Raw genomic sequence first — 23,745 nt, 5'->3', positions numbered from 1 at the left:
CTCCAGTGGGTTCTAGCCTATGTTCCACAAGAAACCAGGCTGCCTTTCTCAGTCCTACACTATACTTCCCTAATGCATCTCCTATACGAACACAGTTCATCTCTTTCACTCAGCCATGGCCAACATTATCTATTTCATCATATATGGTGAGTGTTTTAATTACCAGGATCCAATATTTGTATGTTCACTCAGTCTACTGAGTACAATATTGATTGCTACCACCACTTGCTATAGCCAGCTAAGGTCAGAGATTACACAATGGACCAGGAATTAGTGCTAGTGGATTCTGTATTGAGTCCAAGAGTTTTTTCTTCAGAACAAGTCTGAAGAATGCCACAAGAGGTCAGATTTTCAGAGGAGTGTAAATTATTTCAGTCTCTCTATGCTTTTGAGTATGGTAAACCTCTACCAGTAAACTGGCAGTATTCATGCTGAGGTATGCTCTGGTCACAAGGCATGTGCCTAACATACATTAAGTCCTGGGGTTTGGGCCTTAGCATCATGTAAGAAGACAGTGTGGGGGCAAACTTGTCATCCTAGTTTTGGGGAGGTTAGGCAGGGACTATGAGGGTTAAGGCTAGCCTCTGTTCCGTACATGAAGTCCAGCCTGGAATACATAAAACCCTATCTAAAAATAAATTACACAATATTTCCCACTTTCTCAAGGAAATGTATTATTTACTTGTTTACATTTGTCTGAGATAGAATTTCTCAGTCTGTTTATCCATTCATATGTTTCCAGACTCTCATGAACAAAACTTCTCTTCCAAGTGAGGTGACAAAACATGTTGAGTATAGAGCAAATTATAAGCACCAAAAAAGTATGGGTATGGAGAAAGACTTTATAGAAGTTTTAGTGATTTTGGTAGAACTGCAGGCCTGAAGCTGTGGATCTCTCTCTCTCTCTCTCTCTCTCTCTCTCTCTCTCTCTCTCTCTCTCTCTCTCTCTCTGTGTGTGTGTGTGTGTGTGTGTGTGTGTGTATCCACAGAATCACTTACAGTGAGTTGGGAACACATTCCCTGAAGTCTGCAAGGTGTCCTTGAGATAGTTTTGTGTTGTTCAGTGCACAGGCATAAGGGATCAAAACATAATTTTATGGTGTTCTGCCGTCCCCTGCATTGTGATCTCCTCCCTGGCATCTTGAAGCACTTTCATGGGCCCCATACTTGCTTGTGTAATGAACATTCAAGAACTGAATGAATTCACTACTGAGAATGTACACCAGCACTCTCCAAACCTTCATTGTCTCCTTCCTTCACATAAACTCTAAACATCTTTAAAAAAAAAAAGATCTAAGTTGTCAAGAAGTGCAAATTTTTTTCTCTATGAGTCTGATTCTGTTTCAAAGCAAGAGTAGGAATCACCCTTGTCCAATCAAAACCCTTTTCTTTATAAATGAGTATAACATCTTCAGGGGAAATGATTTATCCATAATCATATGATGAGGTCATCCTGAAAAAGTGCTTGTACATCAGTTCTATTTGTAACTCTTTCTCAGTACAACACAAAGTGTCTGGGAAGGTTTCCAAATGTTAATTTCCACCTGACAACCTTCCCAGTAGCAAATCTCTCTGAGAATTAGAATACAAGCATCTGATGAGTTGTCTATAAAGCGTCCATGAGCCATCATTTTAGGTCCTTCATTGATGATTGACAACCCAGCATCTTAGTATGGAGCTTTCCTTTTCCTTTTCTCTTTGTTTGGTATATGTGTGTCACGTTCCAGCATGTGTGTATGTATTTTTACATGTATGTGCTCACACTTGGGTGTGGAAGTGCATGTGCAAATTCACCTTTGTGAGCAGATCAGTAGTTGATGTTAGCTATCTTTCTTGACTGTGTGTTGAAATTTACTGAGGAAGGCTATAACTAGACCTGGGGCCTAGGCTAGAGATCTTTCCCCAGAGATCCTGTTTCTGCCTCCCAAGTGTTGGGATTACACAGAGAGCCAAAACTTCCTAACTTCTGGATTCTGAACTTCAGTCCCTATGCTTGTGTAGGAAGTAGTTTATAGATGGAGATATATTCCCAGGTCCTTTGTGAAGAGTTTAGAAGACTCATGTCTGTCAGTAAATTATGTTTGGCCACATGTGCATGCATCTGTGTGTGCACATATGTTTTAGTTATATTCAAGGTTGCCTTAAATCTTGGGAGCCATAGCTAGATAAAATCTCATAAGAGTTCTTCAGTCTTACCCTTTAGAATGCTGGGATCGCAGTTGAGAGCCATCATACCTGGTTTGACTGTCACTTCTGTGGACCATTGATGAACCCTGTTTTGAGTGTTGACTCATGTGCCTCTTCCCCTGTCCATCTAATGGAAAGTCTAGGCAGAACCTGATGGTGTGATCAGCAGCCACCAATCTTCTAGCTTTTGAACACTGGGCAACAAAAGCCTTATAGTCAAGCTGCTATTTGTGAGATTTGGTGATGTGGTGACATAACCCTTATTGGTGTCTCTTTATCTTTCAGCACCTTCATCTAGGTGCATAGAAATATCTTTAGAAGTAGTTGATTGTCCTAACATCTAATGCAAGCACACTACTTTCTCCCATTCTACACAGGAGATTTTTCTGTCTTTACACCTTCTCACAATGTTGCTTATTTGAAATTGTTTGACTTTTCTGGAGGATATGTGAAAAACCATTCATGCCAGGTAGGTGATAGATGACCAACCAAAGAAATGACCACACCTGAGTCTGTCTTGGTGGATCAGTTGACATGTAATATTATTTACAGGAGCATGGGGAACAGCTAATATACAGAGGCTTGGGTGACTTGAAGGAAACTGAGCCACTTCCAATCCCAACTGGGAACACATGTGTACCCATGAAACCTATCTCCTTGAAGCTTCCTGCCAACCTACATGCAGCATTTGCTGATTCTATAATCATGTGAATTTGGCACCTTCCTGAATTTCATAATCTATGATCCTTCATTATCTCTCCAGGAGAGCACACTTTAGTTCATATGAAATAGCTCCACAAGCCTTGAAAATATAGTGAACCAAAGACACCTAGGGAAATATAGAGAATCACACCAAGAGAGAGAATGTGGCAGAGAAAGACTGATTTGATGGGACAAGTGGGAGATATGCATACACCAACACAGAGATAGACAGAGACAGAGCAACTGACTGAGACAATCAAGGAGAAATAGAGACAGATAAAAGAGGCAGAGAGACAGTGAGGGATTCATGCTGCTTGTGTTGATGAGTAGCATATGAAAAGAAATGTGTCACATAAATTTATGCAAATGAACAATCAGGCACAATTGGACCCCCAGATACAAAGGCTCTTTAATATCTTGTTTCCCCTCACTTCCTAAGAAAAAAGTGTGTATTTAGCCAAGAGCCTGGCCCAATTTGGGCCCCTTTTTAAACTACTATACTGATGTGCTTGACTCCATACCTAGAATAAGTGGGCTTTGAAGTTGCCTTTTGTGCACCAGCTCTGTCTCTTGTCTTGTAGAACACAGGACCATGGTATGTGGAGACCCTGTGGATCCTCAAGTCATCTCCAAGTCTAATAAACAATCGATCTGTGGGACATCTAAGGTTTTTTATTTTTGCTCCTGACTGCAGAATGTTTTATTTCCACTCAGCTAGCATAGTTCCCAGATCTCACAATTTCCTTGGTCCTCACAATTGACCAAGGAAAAACTGAAGTAGAAACGTCTGGTGTCTTTGGCAAGTCAGTTATGTCAAATGATGTTTTGCTGGGGCCCACAGGTGAAAGGATGATTTGTTAAAACAGACATGTGAAAGAATGTTTTGCTGAAGCAGCCACACTTGAAAAGATGGTTTGCAACAGCAGACACGTGAAGGGATGTGTGATGCAGCAATATAAATACAATCACACAGACAGTGGGAACCTGATCACTGGTTGGTTTTGATCTACCTCACTATTCTTTGCTGATGACATGTATGCTTTGGTTTGCCTTACACTGCATTGCTGAGCTTCGCTTGTGGTGACTTCAGTCCTCTGCTACACGTGTTGCCCAGGCCACAAACCAGAACATGAATCCTCCTTGGTTTTTAGTTCAGTGTCTGGGTACTCTGAAGGGTCCAGGTGAGTTGACACTGTAGTTCTTCCTATAGAGATGCAATCCCCTTCAGCTCCTTCAGTCCTTCCTCTAACTCTTTCATGTTGGTCCCAGACTTCTATTCAATGGTTGGCTGTAAGTATCTGCGTTTGTCTCAGTCAGTTGCTGGTAGAGCCTCTCTGAGTACAGCCACGACAGGCTCCTGTCTGAATGAACAATAAGGCCTCACTATTAGTGTCAGGGTTTGTTGTGTGTCCATGGGGTAGGTCCCATGTTAGGCCAGTCACTGTGTAGCCTTTCTTTCAGTCTCTGCTCCATTTTTGTCCCTGCATTTCCTTTTAATAGGGAAAATTCTGGGTTAAAAATTTTGAAGCTGTGTGTGTGTCTCACTGCCTCAATTGGGGACCATGTCTACCTACTGGAAGTGATCCCTTCTGGTTCCATATCCCCATGGTTGGACATTTTGGCTAAATTCATTGCTCTTGATTCCTAGTCGCCTCTCACTTCCCAGATCTTTGGGATTTTCTAGAGGTTCCCCATGACCCCTGATCCCCACTGCTGTATATTTGGATTCATTCCCTGGCCCTCTAGATGTCTTTCCTGTCTCTCCTCTCATCTGATCCTGCCCCCATTTATCTGTTGTTGATTTAAATTCACTGCTCCAATGTCAGCCTTTTTAACATCTTTTACATATTCGAAGAGGCACAGGCTCCCTTTTGGAGTTAATTTGGTTTTCCTTGCAATTCCTTTTGAAATTTTCTTGCCCACACCAATTAACATATTTGAGTGTTTGATTGTTTCAAAGTCCTTAGTGATAATCCTATTAAGGCTACACTAGGTGAATGTATCCAATAGCAACTGGATTCCTAATCTATTCATCTATTGATGCTATTTTTGCCTTAATGGTTTGTTGGTTTTTTGTTTTTTGTTTGTTTGGTTTTTTTGCCTTCATCATTGGCATTTTCTTGAAACTAAAGATTCAATTAGTGTGTTTCTAATGGATCTGGTATACTTCTCCCTACAGTTGAAGTCAAACTTTGTAAAAGTCCTTCGATGTTTTTTTTCCTTCAGTCTTTCCAAAACTTGTAAAAGACAGTTTAGACCTTGTACTTGTTTCCACAACCCTGTCCCAAGTATTTAAGGCTGCCACATTACATTAATATCAGTATTTTTCTATCATATTTGCCCTGTACATCTACTTTAGGAAAATGACCCTAACCAAGCAGATGATCCTTAGAAATATTGATAACTCTAACTTTATTTTCTCATGCTATCTCCTCAGCCTCTTCTCTCTACCATAAAAACAGGTTGTAAATATGGCCCAGGTTTTAATATTGGTCTTGCCATATCTTTCCAGTCTTGGAAGATTATCCTATACTTGGCAGCCCAAGAAGTCTGGATTTGTGTTACAAATGGTGAATGCAAGTTAGTGATACTTACTTTAAATTTTCTCCATTCCAACATTATCCACGGGCTGACATCCAAATTGAGAAAACTTTGTGAACTATTATCATCTGCTGGTTTTTGTTGAATAATAATTTGATAAAACAAAGTTTGTTTTTTATCAACATTGTGCTGACTTTCATCATTTTTATCTTCTGTCCCTATTTGCATACTTTCCCTAATTAATATTTTACATCCCTCTCTCAAACTCTACCTCCATTTTTCATATCTCTCTAGTGCTTGTGTGTCTGCCATCCTAGCACTTTCTTCCACCCGAATTACATGTTAGTAGCCTCTATTTCACAGCTTGACCCAATGACTCATTCTTTGATTTTTGTTGTTAATTCTTTTCTGAGTTCTTGTATGCTTTGATGTAACCTATGATTTCAAATTTTATTATTTTCCTTATATTGCAATTATGTTATTTTAGTGTGCATTTTATTTTAATTGACTAATGTTAGTAAATTCACCTCCAGGCTCTGTCTCCAATTTTCAAAATTTTCTGTTATTGAATCTTATCTATAAATTTCTGTGCCTTTTGTTTTATTTCCTCTTCCAAGTTTAATCTCCAACTCTTATTTTCTCTCTATGTTGTTTATCATGACCTATAAAATCATGTATCTTTTGTTCTAATATTTTCTCTAGGCTTCGTTGTCAAGTTTTAAATTTCTCTCCCTGTTGTTCATTCTGCTCCATAAGTTCTTATATCTATTGTTTAAACTTTTCTAATTTTTGTATCAATACTTTTATTTTTTTCCTTTTGTTGTAATTCTGATATTGTAGCACATACTTTCTTTTGATTCATTAATTTAAGTAATTTCTCTTAAAGGCCGTGTGTTTTTGGTTTAGCTCTGTCCTGGTGCCTTGCATAAGGGATGTTCTCCTAGGCTGTGGTACCAGGATCAGCTCCTCAATGCCTTTTCCCTTCTGGGAAGTAGGCAGTCATATGACCTATATGGCCTTAAAGTAACACCTGATAGAGTCCCCAGCTTAGTACAAGACTTGTGACACATTATCTGTCATATCTGTCTGTTCATTACTTGTTTCCATTTGGCTTGTTGTTATGGGTTCCCTTTCCTCAACCATAAGAGACTCCAGATTAGTGAGCTGAAAATTGTTCTGGTGACATGAGATCTCAAGATAAAAACTCATAATCTGGACCAATATTGGGAGGATGCTGGTATTTTGGCCCTCAGGATATCTCTGAGACCCTGACTTCTGGATGCATGTTCCCTTCCTCCCCTGCAAGCAGGAGGTACAGTCTGGGAATACCCCTCCCTTATTCTTTGTCCTTATCCTCCTTGCAGGCATAGCAAGTCTTAAGAATTCTTCTGTAGAGGAAATAGTGCCCATAACAAACACTGTGAAGATCAGGCTAATATGCACCTTTCTATTACTGATCCCATTATGCTTTCTGTGAGTAAACAGGATGATCTCAGTGATGAGGACAAGGGCACCTTTGCTCCAGCACACCCCCAGTTGTCAGGCTCCAAGCAGTCATCTAGCATTGCTGTCCCAGGTCCCTTGCTCACAAGCCCTTTCTTTCCTGCACCATTAACAGTACTTGCAGCTTGAGGGGGACTTTGTCTTTCAGCTGACACTCCTGTGATGCCTGTCCCTCATTCTGGATTGTCTCTTCCCTGCGGGCATCAGTATTCTCAGGTATATCATGAGGTCCCGTCAAACTTGGCCTTGATACAGAGACTAGTCTCTGGATTCTCACTCCTCTGGCCAACTTGACACTAATAAGAATATCTGTCAATGATTCTGGTAGAGATTCTTCATATTTTGAACAAATAATAAAGAAATGTGTCATGCACCTGCAGATCTATTACAATTTGTACAATCTTCTTAAGGCAGTGCTTGAACACACCTTGCTTCTTATTTGGAGGTCTGCATATCATGACTTGTCTGAGAATCAGGCTAGAATTAAACTGGAATAGAAACTTAACATTAATCTTGATATGCTTCCTGGTCACTGAGCATATATTAGCATGATCACTCCAGCCACTATCAAACTGAATGCTTTAAATAAGTAGCTGATCTTGCCTTTAGGGCCTTAAGGCCTTTATCCCTCATGACTTCCCTGCTCACTTTCTCAGTCTTGTCAAGCAAATGGAAGAGTCCTTCATGGACTTCTTGTTCTGATTGACTGAAGCACTGGAAAGACAGGTTGATACTGGCTCTACCAGAAACATGATAATCAAGCAGGTCACATGGGAAGGCTTTAATGCCCCCATTTACAATGCTGTTGCAGCTGTAAGAACTGATATCTATAAATGGGTTGTTTCCTCTTGTGATTTGGATCCTGGTGCAGGCTCCATTGCATCCCTGGTGGCCTCTATTTATGCCTTGGTCATGGAGGTTTCAGAAAATGTGTCATCATCCTGAAGGGTCCCCTGATTGTACCTGTTGGAGCTGTGGTAAGCCTGTTGACCTCAGATGGGACTGCCTCTCAGCTAGCCCCAAGACTGGATGTCCTTGTTGAAACAAAGATTTCTTTTGGGCTAATTATTTTTGTTCTCAAAAGTAGGAAAGCAATTTAAACTTCAAATGGGGTACCCCTCATCCCCTCCAATAAGAGGGAGCCCTGTTCAGGCAGGCATCTTTTGGAACCTGCCCTTTTTTCCCAATTCCCTGATTATGACTGTACATTTTGATGGTATACCTGTTAAAGATTTTTTGGACACAGGGGCAGATGTCAATACAATAACAAAATATGAATCATTGGGTTTCACCCATTGGATATTATGGCCTGGTCATTCCATTATGGGCATTGGAGGCTAACAGGCTACCAAAATTACTACTTGATCTATCTTCTGGTAAGACTTGGATGGTAGTCAGAGATCTTTAACACTTGTTGTGGCTGATGTTCCTGGCTACCTCAGGGAAGACATGAGTGCCATCCTTACTATGGATCATTATGCTTTTTTTATGTTATTCAACTTGACCAACTGGGCCTCACAGGTCCCGATGTTGAGGATCACTATAAATTCTAACAGCTACTACCCACACAGCACAATTTGACATCAACTTACCTGACCCTATGCCACTGATCTGGCTGTCTGAAGCTGATATATGGGTGGGCCAGTGATCCATTTTAGAACCTAAGCTTTCTGCTCTCGAAGAATTGGTCTTGGAAGAGCTAGCTTTATTTCATTAGCAACCCATTACCAGCAGTCATACTACTCCCATTTTTGTTATTAAGAAGAATATAGTCAGGAAAATACAGGCTTATATAGGATCCTGAGAAACATTAATGATCATATGGAAGAAATGGGGACCACTCAAGTGGGACTACCTCTCCCTAGTGCTATCCCACCCAAGTACCATGTGATGATCCTACATATTAAGGATTACTTTCTCAGACCCCTCTGGCTATTCAGGATAGGTGACATTTTACCTTTATGGTACAGGAGCCTAATATGAAAAACCAGCCAAGAGTCATCAGTGGACAGTCCTACCTCAGAGTATGACATACTGACTCAGAGCTTGAAAATTTGTCAGCCGTATGTGGCTTGAGTCATACAGGGGGTCTTCAGGGATGTCCATGCAGTCCATTACATGGATGATATTAATCTTGCACACCCCAGCCTGCTCAATCTTGAAATGGTGTCCTCTTAGTTGTTATTTAACTTAGAAAAAAAAACTCAGATTAAAGCTTGCCCCCAAGAAGATTGAGAGAGTTCACCCATATGCCTTCCTGGGATTTTCTATTTCTGACAAGATTCAGCTCCTGGCCTTCTCCATCACAATGAAAGTATCCTTCTCCCTTGTAAAGTTACAGCAATTGTGTGCAGCCATTAACTGGCTTAAACCTTTCCTGCTTATTATGGACCAGGAGATGAGGCACCTCTTTTTTATCTTTGAAGAGCCTAACAGCCCCTCCTGCATGGTTAAACTAACATATGAGGCTAGCAACCTATTACAGAAAGTTATGGCACTCCTTTGTTTATCTACTATGGAAAGGCATGATACAAGGCAATCTCTCCTGGCTATAATTCTGTGGTTCCATGAAGCGGTCCTAGGAATGTTATGGCAGAATGGGCCCCTCATGTGATTGCATCAGGCCTACTGTAATCTAGTTAACGTTGCCTTAAAATTGAAGATTGCATTCTGCCTTACCCTTAAGGTGAGAGGCTTAGAAAAAAGAACTTATAACAGCGAACCATGCAAAATAATTCTACCATTATCCCTAGGATATATTCAATCATTATGGGCAGATTCCATTAACTTTCAGAGGCTCATCGCATAATCACCAGTCATGAGACAAGCATCATACTACTCTCTCCCAGCTGCCAATTACAGCTAAACAACATAGGGTAATTAACTCTCAACCAATTCCCAACACAACTATGGCCTTTTCTGATGTTAATACAACCAGATATAGGGTTCTTATCAAAGTCCAGGGGGACAGAACACATCTCATCCTCTTCCTCATTCTGGCTCAGTGCAACTATCTGAATTATTTGGAGTCCTGAAATTTTTTGAGTGTTGCCAACAGAATCCAGTCAATATTTTCTTAGTCAGTCAATATGCAGTACCAGCTGTTTGTATGCTGTCCTTCTTCTATATTAAAAAGCAAAATGGCCCTATGTATGCATGTGATCTATCCATAAGGCTCTTGAGAACAAGGCACATCCCTGGTTCACTTCACATATAAGATCACATTCTAAATTGCCTGGCATATTAGAAGAAGGAAATGAGAGAACTGATGTCCTGATTATGGCTGCAGTCATGTAATTGCTGTAACAAGCCAGAATGTTACACCAGAAATTTCACCTTTACCCTCAGAATTTACACAAGCTCCTGCCTGAATTGCCAGTGTTGCAATGTAAACATCTTGCAAGCTCTTGTTCAATGTACACACCTCTTGCACTTCTGGGGCCCCTTGGCAGATCATGAGTGAACCCTAGAGGTCTGCTTCCCAATACAATCTGGCAAATGGATGTTTACTATGACCCAGTCTTTGGTAATCTCAGATATAGCATGTTGTGGTAGATATTTGCTTGGCCTTTGTATATGCTGTGGCCATGGCAGTTGAAAAGGCCTCTCATGCTATTAAGGCCATGAAATCAGCAATACTGATGGGCATGCCTTGGAAACTCAGGACTGACAAAGAACCTGCCTATTTATCTCAGCAGTTCGGTGCCTTCCTATCCTCATGGAGGATCAGTCACTCCTTTGGAATGTTCCCTGGAATCCAAAAAGGGATCAACCCCTAGTATTGTTGGAAGTCCTATTTCAGGTCATCTTTCTCTCATTCAATGAGAAAGGGCTGAGTCCTGCTCATAAACATTGGGCATTTTTGCTGAGGGGTACTCCCCCCTCATTGATCAGATGGAGGGACCCAATAAATTCTCAATGGCAACCACCATCTCTGCTTCTGACAAGGGGGTGAGATCATGTTTGTTTCCCACTAGGATGCAACCACTCTAATATGGGTGCCCTTGAGTGATGTTCAACCGGCCATGGACCAGGGGGCAATGATGGAGTCAGGATAAGACCAGAACCAGCAGATGTAATGAACACATAGTGTTTATTAATCTTTCTTTAACCTGGGAGGGCCAATGAACTCTGGGCTTTGGTCCACATGCCCTCAATTCTTTTGTCTGTGTTAGTTAGCTTCCCTGTATACTGTTTTCTTTTCCAACGAGAATTTCGGTTTGCCCTTCATGCACTTAGTTACTACTACATTGTGATTATCGGGCATGTGGCCAATGAAGGAAATTCTCTGCTTTACCACCAATGTTTCCTCCACTAACCCTTGTGTGCAACTATACAATATAACCATCGGGGACTTTCTTGGTAATCTAACCTATGGCACCATGTTAGGCATGGAACTTCACATTCTCTTTACAGATTACAAATCCCTAAAGGATTTCCCAAGAATATCATGTCCACACCATCCTTACTTTCCAAGGATCTCTCACAGTCCCACATTTGTGGGATTTTGTATCCCTGGGAATAGGCACTGCCAGACTGTACTTGGTGTAAGATTCTCCAGGGACTACCCAATACTGTCCTCCAACCTGACACTTGGCTTGTGGATGTTTACCTCCCATCATACTTCCAATATTACTCCCTATGTTGACAGGGATCCCATTAAATTTTGATATGATCCCATCATGTGTAATTGGGATTCATGTGGCCTCTCTAATTGTCGTGATTTATACTCTCTCACTATCCTAAAAAGTAGTTATCTCTTTAATGTGACACATTTCCATATAAAGTGTTCAGTGAAAATGTGTGCTGGAACAACCCCTTGGCCCATTTGACCATTGGCAGCCAGGTTGGCTGGAAAACCACCCCATTCTGTGTCTGACCTCTCTTTTTCTGTCTGGTCACCAATACCTCCAGTATCAGAGACAGCCTTAACTGCTTTAATGAAAATTGTCTTCTCCTGACTGCATGCTAGATGAGGTATTCACTAGTGGCAATCCTGATGAGGGAATCAGCCCCATTTAGGTGCCTATGGTAAATACCACTCACTTCCATGCTGCCACTCTAATACCCGAACTAACATACAAGCTCTACACTGGGGAAAGAGCGATTTTTATATTATGGCTGACATCATTATGACCATCATTGCAGGCATTGCCAGGGTGACCACAGCTTTTGTAGCTTTGACCCAGACAACCAAAATGGTGGAGACTGTCAAGGCCTTAGTCTCTGAGTCAGGTGAGGTGCTACAGGTCACAGGGGATACTAAATCAACACCTTTATCAAGATATCTACATTTTACCACAACAGATGGACTTACTGGCAGAAGAGTTGGCCATTGTTAGGGACATGTCATGTCTCTAATGGCCCATGAACCCAGGTTTCACTAAATATGTCTAACCCCTTGCCAGATACATAATGCCATTGAAGTATGACAACAGTTGGCTCAATATCTTAAATGTACCCAGCCAAATTCCTTATTTATTCTCTCCTGTTAAGGGAGAACCTAGCCAACCTTCATGTGACCAGGGAATCTGTGCTCTCCCTGACTGATGGATCCTTGGGAAAAGGTAGGAAAATATTAAGAGACTACTTGATACCTCATGGAAATTCACTTATGCTATGATGGGAGGAATTGGTATACTAATAATTATTTTAAGTGTTTTGCACAGAATATTTCCAGGCAGTGCTCGATATATAAGGTGGCCCTCCAGGTGCTGATGGCTCTTGAAAATCCTGATTGCCACCGGCACTAAAGATGTGATCAAGGCCTGAATGGCAGAGATCAATGAGACCACCTCATTGATGGTCTCATGTAGACTGTTCCTCTTCCCTTGCTTGTGTGACATGCCTCTGGAGTGATAACTCTTTGAGGGCTAGTAGTCAATTATGGTTAAGATCCAGGAAGACAGGGCAACTGAAAAGAGATACAATTCAGTATACTGGGAATCCTCTGCGGTAGGTCAAAAATATCGAGTCAATAGCACCCTGGCTCCCAGTAGGCTTTCAAAATCTAAAAATAAAAGGGTAGGAGGAAGGACAATAGCTGCCTACACCTAAACATTGGAGGATGGGCAGTCTTGGAGGCACCTCCTGCATGAGGACCTAATTGAAGTTGGATCAAGAGCCTAAAAATTGTTGACTCAGAAAATGACAGTTAATTGGTAATTGCTACTTGGACGAGATGCCTACTTGAGACCAATAGGATACAGGTGGAGTGTATAAATGGGGCCCCCTCAGTATTAATGAATGAACTTGTGGTGGAGTTCTTAAGAGCTTGCTGTGGTTTTCTCACCTGCTCCTGGAGTCTGAGCTGTTGATTCTGTACCACTTCATCTCTAACCCCAATGGACAGGTAGGGTCAGATGGTAGGCCTTCCAGGGAGTAAAACAGTGCCCATACTAGACTCTATTCTGCCCTGCTGCTGGGCTCTCAGCATTTATTCAAAAGGAAGAGAATTAATGGTACATACTGTTTACTCAAACTCAAGACAGGAGATTCTTGGTAGAAACATTACAATGCTGTGTCCACATCAGAACAAGACATGAGGGCAGAGAAACTAGCATTTGAATAACCTAACATTAGACACTATAATAAAATGTAAAAAAAAAAAGAAAAAAAACAAACATCATGCCTAAAAGAAGAGGAAGCACCCTTCTTGCAAAATTCACCCAATGCCAGATCCAATTTTGTCCAGGACATGTCCTCAACATTAGTATTAAACTCTGGTTCCCAATGAGGAAGGAACAAAAGACATGGTGATTTTCTGACACATTGCCTGAACTATCCTGATCTTCACACAGTGCCATCAAAGACCAAGAACTTGCTCCTGGAAAGCAGGGTAATTTGACTTTAAATTTGGGTCATTATTCAAGCCCAGAATTCCTGGTAGTTGCTATGCAATGCCTGACATAGTGTTCATACTTTGGGGAGGTCAATTTCCTTCCCCTATTGGTATACAGAAATAAAGAGGCATTGAGAAAGCTAACTATAGTCACACAGTGGATTTGAACTCTGTTGTAGAAAATAATAGCTGGCTTCCAAACATGCAGTTAAATGTGCCAGATGTGTTGGCATGCCTGTGTAATTCCAGTTTTCATAGCCTAGTACAGACACATAAACACACACACGCACACATACACACACACACACACACACACACACGAGCATCTAGCAGAACACAGAAGAGCACACAATCATATTCATATGAGAAATGTCCTTCACAAAGGGAGCATACACACTCAGGTCCATTCTTCAGTAAATAAATAGATAAAAATGAGCTGACATGTGTATTCCTTCTCCTAGAAGTCAATAGGCATTTCTCCCAATGCCCTTTTGTCCTGTGTATCTATTTCATGGTGTCCTTGTCAATATCTAGGGTTGGGCTTATCAAATAGTGAATGAAATGGTGAATGATCAGGTCACCAGCATCCCAAGCAGCAACTATGGTGCCCACGCACCTAGACAATGAGAGACAGGAGGTGGGAATAGCTGGAGTTGCATAACCTAGTAGAGAGGTGGGTTCAGTATCAAAAGTCCTGTTGGAGTGTGTGCCGAAACAGACTCTGGTTAGACCAGGACCATGGAGGCTAGTGTCCTGCTCCTCCTTGCTGTCCTCCTGAGTTTATTTCTATTCCTGGTCAGGAACCATGCAAAGGTCCATGGTCATCTTCCACCAGGACCCCGACCCCTACCCCTCTTGGGGAACCTCTTGCAGATGGACAGAGGTGGCCTCCTTAAGTGGTTCATTCAGGTGAGACCTATATGGAGTCTTAGTCTGGGCTTCCCCCTTCTTTTGTTTTGGAGGTCTCTCAGTGGGAAGAACTGCTGCTTCAGGTGGGAGGATTGCTAATGGGAGGGTGAGATGCTGACTGTTGATGTATGCTGACCTCTGTTCAAGATGACAGATGAGTCTCTTTTTTTGGAATTCTGTGAGGTACTTTGCTGGGAGGTATAGAAGTATTGAGGTATAATCATGGAGAGGTGTAAGAGTGTAGAATTGCATTCCTTGGGGCTTATCCATTCCAGAAGAGAAAGAAAAATATCAGAGGCATCAACAGTAAGGTATTCTTATGCTAGTGAAAGAGATTAGCATAAGGTGTTCCAGGAAAAAGGGGAGGAGTGTCAGAGCAGTAGGTGAGGTGGGTAGGTAGGTAGGGCTAACAATTTATAAACACTATGCACTATGCAAGCATTTATTCTGGCACCATCTTTCCAAGTCTTTACAAGTTGAACTATGTGTTTAATTACCACTTTAATAACGAATTAACATCCATGGCTCTAGTTCCCATTAAGATAGCTGATATAGTGGCAATAATCCCAACTTGGTTTCTTTTTGTAGTTATTTTCTCTTTTTTTATTTCTGTATTTATTCACTTTACAACCCGATATTAGCCCCAGTCTCCTTCCAGTTTCTCCTCACATAGATCCTGCTCCATTCTTCCCTTCCCTTTTTCTTTAAAAGAAGGGATCCCACTCTCTGTAACACCACACTCCTGTAGCCACCCCTTACACATCATGTCCCTGCACCAAAAGGCATATCATTTCCATATAAGGGCAGACAAGGCAGCTCAATGAGGGGAACAGGATCTACACACAGGCAACAGATTCAGGGAGATCCTCCTCTATTGTTGTTCCGGACAGAACTGCTCATTTGCTATGTATGTGTCAGGGGGCCTGAGTCTAGCCAATGCTTACTCTTTAGTTGGTGATTCAGTCACTGTGAGCTCCTAAGGTTCCAGTTTAGTTGATTGTGTTGGTCTTCCTGTGAACTACCTGAGAAATTCATGATGTCCTTGTTTTCAATAGCTGAATAGTATTCCTTTGTGTAAATAAAGCATATTTTCTTTATCCACTCTTTACTTGAGGGACATCTGAGTTGTTTTCTACTTCTGGATATTGTGAATAAAGCTGCTATGAACATCATTGAGCAAGTATCATTTTGGGGTGGTGGAGCATCTTTTGTGTATATGTCCAAGAGTGGTATAGCTGTGTCTTGAATTAGAACTATCCCCAATTTTCTGAGAAAGAGCCAAATTGTTTTCCAGAGTGGTTGAAAATTGTGCTCCCACCAGAAGTGGAAGAGTGTTCACCTTGCTCCTCAACCTTGCCAGCATTTGCCCTGTCTTTGCTTTTTCATCTTTCCATTCTGATGTGTGTAAAGTGGGATATCAGTTTTGTTTTGATTTGGATTTCCCGAATGACTATGGATTTTGAACATTTCGTTAGGTACTTCTCATCCATTCAAGATTCCTTTGTTGAGAATTCTCTGTTTAGTTCTGTACCCTGTATTTTAATTAAGCTATTTTGTTTGTTGGTGCCTAACTTCTGGAGTTGATTTTATAATTTGGATATTAGTCCTCCCTCAGATATGGGGTTGTTTAAGATCTTTTCCCAATCTATAGGCTGTTATTTTGATCTAATGATGGTGTCCTTTGACTTATAGAATCTGTTCAGTTTTGAGTGATCTCATATATTAATTGTTGACTTTAGTGCTTGAGCCATTGGTGTTTTTACAGGAAGTTGTCTCCAGTACTGATGACCTCAGGGATATTCCTCACTTTCTGTTTTATTAAATTTAGTGTATCTGGTTTTGAGAACTTTGATCATTTGGACTTGAATTTTGTGCAGGTTGACAACTACGGGTCTATCTTCATTATTCTACATGTAAACATCCAGTTACACCAGCACCATTTGTTGAAGACATTCCTCCTTTTCCAATGTATAATTTTGTCTTCTTTGTGAAAAGTCAAATGTCTGTATGTATGTGGGTGTATTTCTCGGTCTTAGACTCCCTCCCCTTGATCAACTTGTCTGTTTCTATACAAATATCGTGCAGTTTGCACTACTACTGCTCTGCAGTATATCTTGAAATTAGGGACAGATATACCTCCAGATGTTCTTTTACTGTTCAGGATTGTTTTAACTATCCTGGGCTTTTTGTTTTTCCATATGAAATTGAGAATTGTTCTTTCAAGATCTGAATAGAATTGTGTTGGGATTTTGATGGGAATTGCATTAAATCAGTAGACTGCTTTTAGTAAGATAGCCATTTCCCCTATGTTTATCCTACAGCTTATCTTCTGATATCTTTCTCAATTTCTTTCTTCAAAGACTTGAAGTTCTTGTCATACAGGTCTTTCTTCTGCTTGGTCAGAGTTACTCCAAGGTATTCTATATTATTTGTGGGTACTGTGAAGGGTATTGTCTCCTTACCTTCTTACTCATCCTATTAATCACTCAAATGAAGCATGACTATTCTTTTCTTTGAGTTATTGAGTTACATTTGTATGCAGCCACTTTGCTGAAGGTGTTTAGCAACTGTATGAGTTCTCTTTTAGAGTTTTTGGGGTACCATACTTTGATATCTTTTCCAATTCATATCCCCTTGATCTTAATTGTCTTATTGCCCTAACTACAACTTAAGTACTATATTTAAGAGAGAGAGAGAGAGAGAGAACAGCCCTCTCTGCCATAGGGAAGTGGGACTCTCTTGTGGTCTCCCATGGTTTCTCCGGACTGAAGAGCAAGCCCAGAGCTAGATATTGGAGTTCAGAGGACCACACAACCTACCTCTGCAGGCTGTGTCCTGCCCAAACACAAACGGCAACAATCTCAACTTCCTGCTACTCCTTGGTTTGAATTAGATGATCCACCTGTATCCATGCTGTAAACACTTTTTGTAATAGATTTGGGACAATGTCACCCTATATTCAGGCTAATGATCCACATATGTCATGTGCTAGAATGACAGTATGTGTGGTACATCTGGCCATAAGTGTTTTTTTTAAGTTTATTAATCATGCATTCGTTTACATCTCAAATGATATCCCACTTCGAGATGACAACACTACCAACTCCCCCATCCCATGATATCCCACTGCCCGGTGACCCCCTTCACAAATCCCCAATTGCATGATATCCTGGTTACACCTTTGCCACCATTTAATCCCACATCTGCCCTCTCCCCACATTTTCCTGTATGAGAGTGCACCCCTACCCACCCACATTCTTCTGCCCCACTACTATGGGGCCTCAAACCCCCCCCAGGACCAAGGACCTCCCCTGTCATTGCCTTTGGGCAAGGCCATCTTCTGCTACATATGTATCTGGAGACAAAGATCCCTATAAGTACATTTTTTGGTTGGAAACCTAGTCTTTGTGAGAACTGAGTGGTCAGGCAAGCCTGTTTTGTTCTTCCAATGGGACTGCAATCCCTCTCCACTCCTCTAGTCCTTCTGCCAGCTCTCCCACCAGGTTCACTGAGTTCAGTCTAATGGTTGGCACCAAGCATTGGTCTCTGCATTGGTCGGTTGCTGACCAGACCCCCATGAACTGCCACACTTGGTTCCTGTCCACAAGCACCTCTTGACCATGGCAACAGTGTTGGGTTTTTTTTTTTTCTGCAGACATGGTATATCTTCAGGTGTGGGCGTTCCCATTTTGGCCCTTATTTTCAGTCTCTGTTCCACTTTTTCCCTGTTCTTTTGGAAAGAAACATTTCTAAGTTAAAAAAAAAAAAAACTTTGAGATGGGTACCTGGCTTCATCTTCATCAAGGGGCCATGCCTATTTACTGTAGGTGATCTCCACAGGTTCTATCCCCTTCTTCTCTGTGCTTTACATCTAAAGTCAATCCCATTGAGTGCTGGGAGCCTCCTGTTTTTCTGGTGTATGGGACATACCAGTGGCTATTTCCAGTTCCTCATCACCACTGCTACCTATTTTTATTTTAATTCCTGACCCTCTGTACCTCTCTAAAGTCTCCTACAGATTCTAATACTATCACCCTAATTTCCTCCTCCTCCTCCTCCTCCTCCTCCTCCTCCTCCTCCTCCTTTCTCCCTCACTTGACCCCCTCTCCTTCCATCTCCCACAATCTTCCTGTTTCCCCCTCAGTGCAGGACTGAAGCATCCACCCCCTGATCTTCCTTCCTTCTATGCTCCATATGGTCTGTAGGTTGTATCATACAGATTGTGAGTTTTTGCATTAGCATCCACTTATTAGTGAGTACATACCATCTGAGTTCTATTGTGTCTGGGTTACCTCACTCAAGATGATATTTTCTAGTCCTCTCAATTTGTCTGTGAATTTCAAAAAGTGAATGTTTTTAATCTCTATGTAGTTTTCCATTGTGTATATGTACCACATTTTCTGCATCCATTATTTTGTTGAGGGACATCTGGGTTTTTTCCAAGTTCTGGCTATTATAAATAAAGCTGCTATGAACATAGTGGAGCATATGTTCTTATTAAATGTTGAAGCAACTTTGGGTATACACCCAGGAGTGGTCTTCAGGTGAGGCCATAAGTGTTTTTAATAATGTTCTTAAACTTGTTGGATATGTCAAATTGACAACCTATTTAATTTGTTATTTTTAAAATATTCCTTGAAAGTCTAATTCCTTCCTTTCTCATTCTCATGTCTACATTTTCCTATGAAGCCCCTTCCTACTTGGAAGCAATTATGGATGTATGAACCAGTATGGATGTGGGTAATATTTATTGGAACATGAGCAACTTATGAGTGGCTTCACCACTGAAGAAAGTTGAACCCTCTCCAAGTAGTCTAACTTCCCATAGACTCACAGTGAGAGCTGATGATGCTCTGTCATGACTGTTGCATCTTTTCTCTGTAGAGAATTTGACATTCTAAGTTCAAACAGTACATTTCCCCCCAATTCTGTGAGGATCTCTCTAATATGTCACAACATATAAGAGAAAATGAAAATCTGTCACATGCAGATGAGGCTGTTGTACCTCTGTTAAGATGTCCAAATGCAGCTAGCATGTTGGACCAGATGAAGCATAGCAAAGGATGGAACAGGGAGTCCACTGTCAGTTTCTCTTTTCGCTGTAGGACACTTCTATACACCAGACCAAAAGGGGAAAAGTGGGCCCTGGTACAAATACTGTGGTTCCTGGTCTCCTCTCTAGGTATTCAGGTGCCACCAGTGTACTGCCTGGAGAGGAAATCCAGAACAATGGTCCGTGGTCTGTTTAATCTTGGTCCAGCTGCATGCGAAGAAGGAAAGGAGAATCTTAGAATTGGTTGAACAGTGTCTAGACCAATTAAGAATGATTGCTGAGTAACTGAGGGCTGGGCAAAGAGAAAGTCCTTCTTCAGTAGTCTTAGGCATGGCTCTTTTAGGCAATCTTTAATGAAGTAGCTGTCTGAGATGATCTTTGCTTGTTCATATTGTTTATTGGTTGTGGTGTGTGAGCAGCTTTATTTATTGGGATGAAACAGGAGTTTATGTATTTCTTTGGGGGAAGGACATGAGAATACCCAGGAAGGGAAGGTCATTGACTGGTCTTGAGGCTATCTAGATCCCTCATTAGCATGGAGAAGAGTTCCAGGTTTTATACTATGGGACTGAGTACCTGAGACCCCTCAGTTGTGTGTCCTGGTTACATGTTACACAGCAGGTACAGAGACAAGTAGGAAGCAGCTCTACTCCTGATTTTCTCAGATCTCTGAGATTTCTGGGATTTGAGCTCACTCAACCTTACAAGTTCTTAGGCCTGTATGGTAGCATGGTCCTGCATGCCCTGCAGCACACCGTGTTGGAAGACATTCATTTATAATAATAAATTCTCCAAGAATACAGCTTTCTCTGCTTGACTCTTATTAAGCTATTCTGTGAATCTGCCTTGGGGAACTAATGCCTCTTAATAGGCTCCAGTATTTGACAGTTGGGACATCTCTCAACACCACCACTTTGAGGACCAAGTCTTTAGCACATGCAACCCATGGAGGACACCATACTGAAAGCATAGCACCTGAACCAGGCAATAAAATAAGGGCAGCTGGTCCAGACAAGATTTTCAGGATGTTAAGTGGCAAGGTTGCTGACTACCATGAATAATAGGATCTGGGAGCAACATGGGGCTTGTACAAATGAGGGACATGTGAGGAATGAAGCATCAGGAGAACAGACGAGGTCAGGCCAGGTCAGGTAGTGCTGTGCAGACCCTGGTGATCTTTGATCTCAGTTTTGTAAACATGCACGCACCACAGAGTTTGGTGAAGGTCAGCAGTACTAAGTAATATGGGTTTGACTGAATGTTCTTACTTGGGTCGTGGTGAAACTGTTCTTACAGATGTTAGAAGTAGGGAAAACAGCTGGGGGCTTGCAGAAGAAGGTGTATGCCCTTTTAAAGTAACCTTAACTATTATTTTTAAAACCTGTTCATTTATGGGTATTACATATGTATGTGTATTTGTATATATGAATATATGTGTGAATATATTTCAAATTGGGTGCACACACCTATGCATGAGACAGAGTCCAGAGAGGGCACTATGTGCCCTCTTCTGTCACTCTGCCTAGTGTTTGGAAGCAGGGTATGTCCATAAATCTGGATCAGGAAGTCAGCAAGTCCCAGAAATCATCTATATTCACCCTCCAATATTATATGAGGGGTCAGAGGCACAAATTAATCCCCTGGCTTGTTACATAAGTGCTGGGATCTAAACTTTAGTCATCCTGACTGTGAAGCAAGTGCTCTTAACAGCTGATCACCAACTATAATATTTAAAAATAATTTGTTTTATGTATGTATATATGTATTTATCTGTTTATCTGTCAATCATCTATTATATATCATCTATCATCAATAATGTATTACTTCTCTGCCTATGTGTCAATTATATATCTATCATCTAATTATCTCTCTATTTTTCTTTTATCTATGTAGTTATCCATCCATCCATTCATCTGTCATTTATCTTTCTATTTATGTATGTATGTATGTATCTGCATCTGTCAAATATTTTAATTTCTATATCATCTATGTATTTGTCTATTCATTTATCTGTTATCACTCCCTCTCTACCCTTCTCTCATATCTCATCATAATTATGTGTGTAAGCATGTATGCTCATGTATAAGTGCACAAATGCACTCCTGGTTTCTGAAGAAGCCAAAAGAGAACCTAAAATCCCATGAACTTGGCATTACAAGAAGTCACTTAATATGTGACAAGGGAGGCAGACTAATTTCAATTGTTTTTGCAATACCAGCAGTACCCCTAGCCAGTGAGCCATCTCCAAAACTCCACCTATAATTTTGAGCAAAGACATTCTTGTAGGAGGTCATCACCTAAAAGAAGCACAGCTCAGTGAATTTTCAAAATGAAAACAAGCTTGTCATCCAGGTGTAGATCAGTTATCATCAAGACAAATTTCTCTCTCACTCCCTTGTAGTCACTATGTTCTCAGCATTCCAACCATTGCAGTAACTGTACCTGTGTTTGAAAATCACAGAGATGCACTAAATGCAAACAAACCTGGCTCTGTGTTAACATAGAGTCAGCAAGTTTCATTCATATCATTGATCTGAGCTGTAATTGTTAGTACCTTGTTGCATAAGAATCGATGGAGTGACCCACCTAAAACCATAAATACATCTAATATGTGTATAGTTTTTCCCCACAGAAATATTTCCTAAACAACATGAGATATTGATGATTTTCATAGCATCTAATTTCTATTAGCTGCATGGAAATCTAAACTGTGATAAAGGTCCCAAGAGGATGAAGGTGAGTTATTTGCATATATGCACCATTTTATTCAAGTGATTTCAGCCACAGAAGATTTTGATATTCCTGGACAGATTCCCTGTAGATGTCCAGACATATTTGTACTGCCAGGTATCCCAGGGTCTATATTGTAGACATGATTGACAGTCAGGACCACCCACAGAGATCATCCATTTCCCTGCCCAAGTAGCCCAGTGAAAGGGTAAGTTTTGTTTTGCCTACGTATTGTCAGAAGCATTGATCAGGTTGAAACTGGGTCACAGGAAGGATGGGACGCCAGGGACATCTGACCAGATCAAAGGCCATAGATATGGGTACAATATATATGTACGCGTGTGTGTCCACCTCCATATCTATATATATCTATATATTTTGAGATAGGGCCTTAGGTAGCCAGACTGACCTCCAAGATATGTTGCCAAGAATGATTACTGATTTTATGGCCTCTGCTTCCCCAGTGTCAGGATTATAAGCATGAGTTGCCTTTGCTCCCCTAATCTACAGTTCTGGTGCACTGATTAGGACATCTTATCAATCAATACAGACTCAGTGATGCAATAATCCTTCAACTCTTAGGTCCTCAGAAGGGGAAATGTGGCCAGGGGAGGAGGTGGTTATTTACCAATCTGTTACTAAGTGTTTTTTCACAGTTTAACAAGAACTTTTGTGCTGGCTAATCAAAATCCTGTTAATCTTATGCTTGGCAGCTTCAAGAAAAACATGGAAATGTGTTCACAGTGCACTTGGGACCGAGGCCTGTGGTTGTGTTGTGTGGGACAAAGACAATAAGGGAGGCTCTGGTGGACCATGCTGAGGCTTTTTCTGGCCGGGGGACAATTGCTGCAGTTCAGCCAATTGTGCAGGACTATGGTGAGATATTAGACAGGGTGGAGTACAGGATGTGATGGCAAGGCTTTGGGGAATGCCTGGGGATTCCCTCATCTGCAAATGTAACCTACCCACCTTCCTTCTTAGGTTTAGTCTTGGCCAATGGGGAACGCTGGAAGACCCTTCGTCAATTTTCTCTGGCAACCATGAGAGAATTTGGGATGGGAAAGCGGAGTGTGGAGGAGAGGATGAAGGAGGAGGCCCGATGTTTAGTGGAGGAACTGAAGACATATCATGGTGAATCTCAGAAAAAGTGTCCAATTCTGTTTGACTAATGACAGCCCTTCAACCACCAGGGTTCATTACTTTATCTGGAATACAAAGGCAGAAGGTAGCAAGCAGCAGGCAGCAGGCAGCAGGCAGCAGGCAGCAGGCAGCAGGCAGC

At 41.3% G+C, this 23,745-nt stretch overlaps 1 protein-coding gene across 1 annotated transcript in view; it reads left to right on the top strand.

The window, feature by feature from the left end:
* Positions 1-14,465: 14,465 nt before the first annotated feature.
* The window catches only part of LOC114614410 (cytochrome P450 2B9-like), a 10,063-nt gene continuing 783 nt past the window's right edge, over positions 14,466-23,745 (top strand). Inside the window, exons 1-3 of the mRNA XM_028760036.1 lie at positions 14,466-14,683; positions 23,180-23,342; positions 23,448-23,597. Coding sequence (XP_028615869.1) covers positions 14,513-14,683; positions 23,180-23,342; positions 23,448-23,597 — 484 coding nt within the window. The 5' untranslated portion in view covers positions 14,466-14,512. The remainder of the gene's footprint in view (positions 14,684-23,179; positions 23,343-23,447; positions 23,598-23,745) is intronic.

The sequence above is a fragment of the Grammomys surdaster genome, unplaced genomic scaffold (assembly GCF_004785775.1).
Source record: "Grammomys surdaster isolate TR1022 unplaced genomic scaffold, NIH_TR_1.0 126353, whole genome shotgun sequence".
In the NCBI taxonomy this organism is placed as follows: domain Eukaryota; kingdom Metazoa; phylum Chordata; class Mammalia; order Rodentia; family Muridae; genus Grammomys; species Grammomys surdaster.
This window is presented reverse-complemented; position numbering and strand designations above follow the sequence as displayed.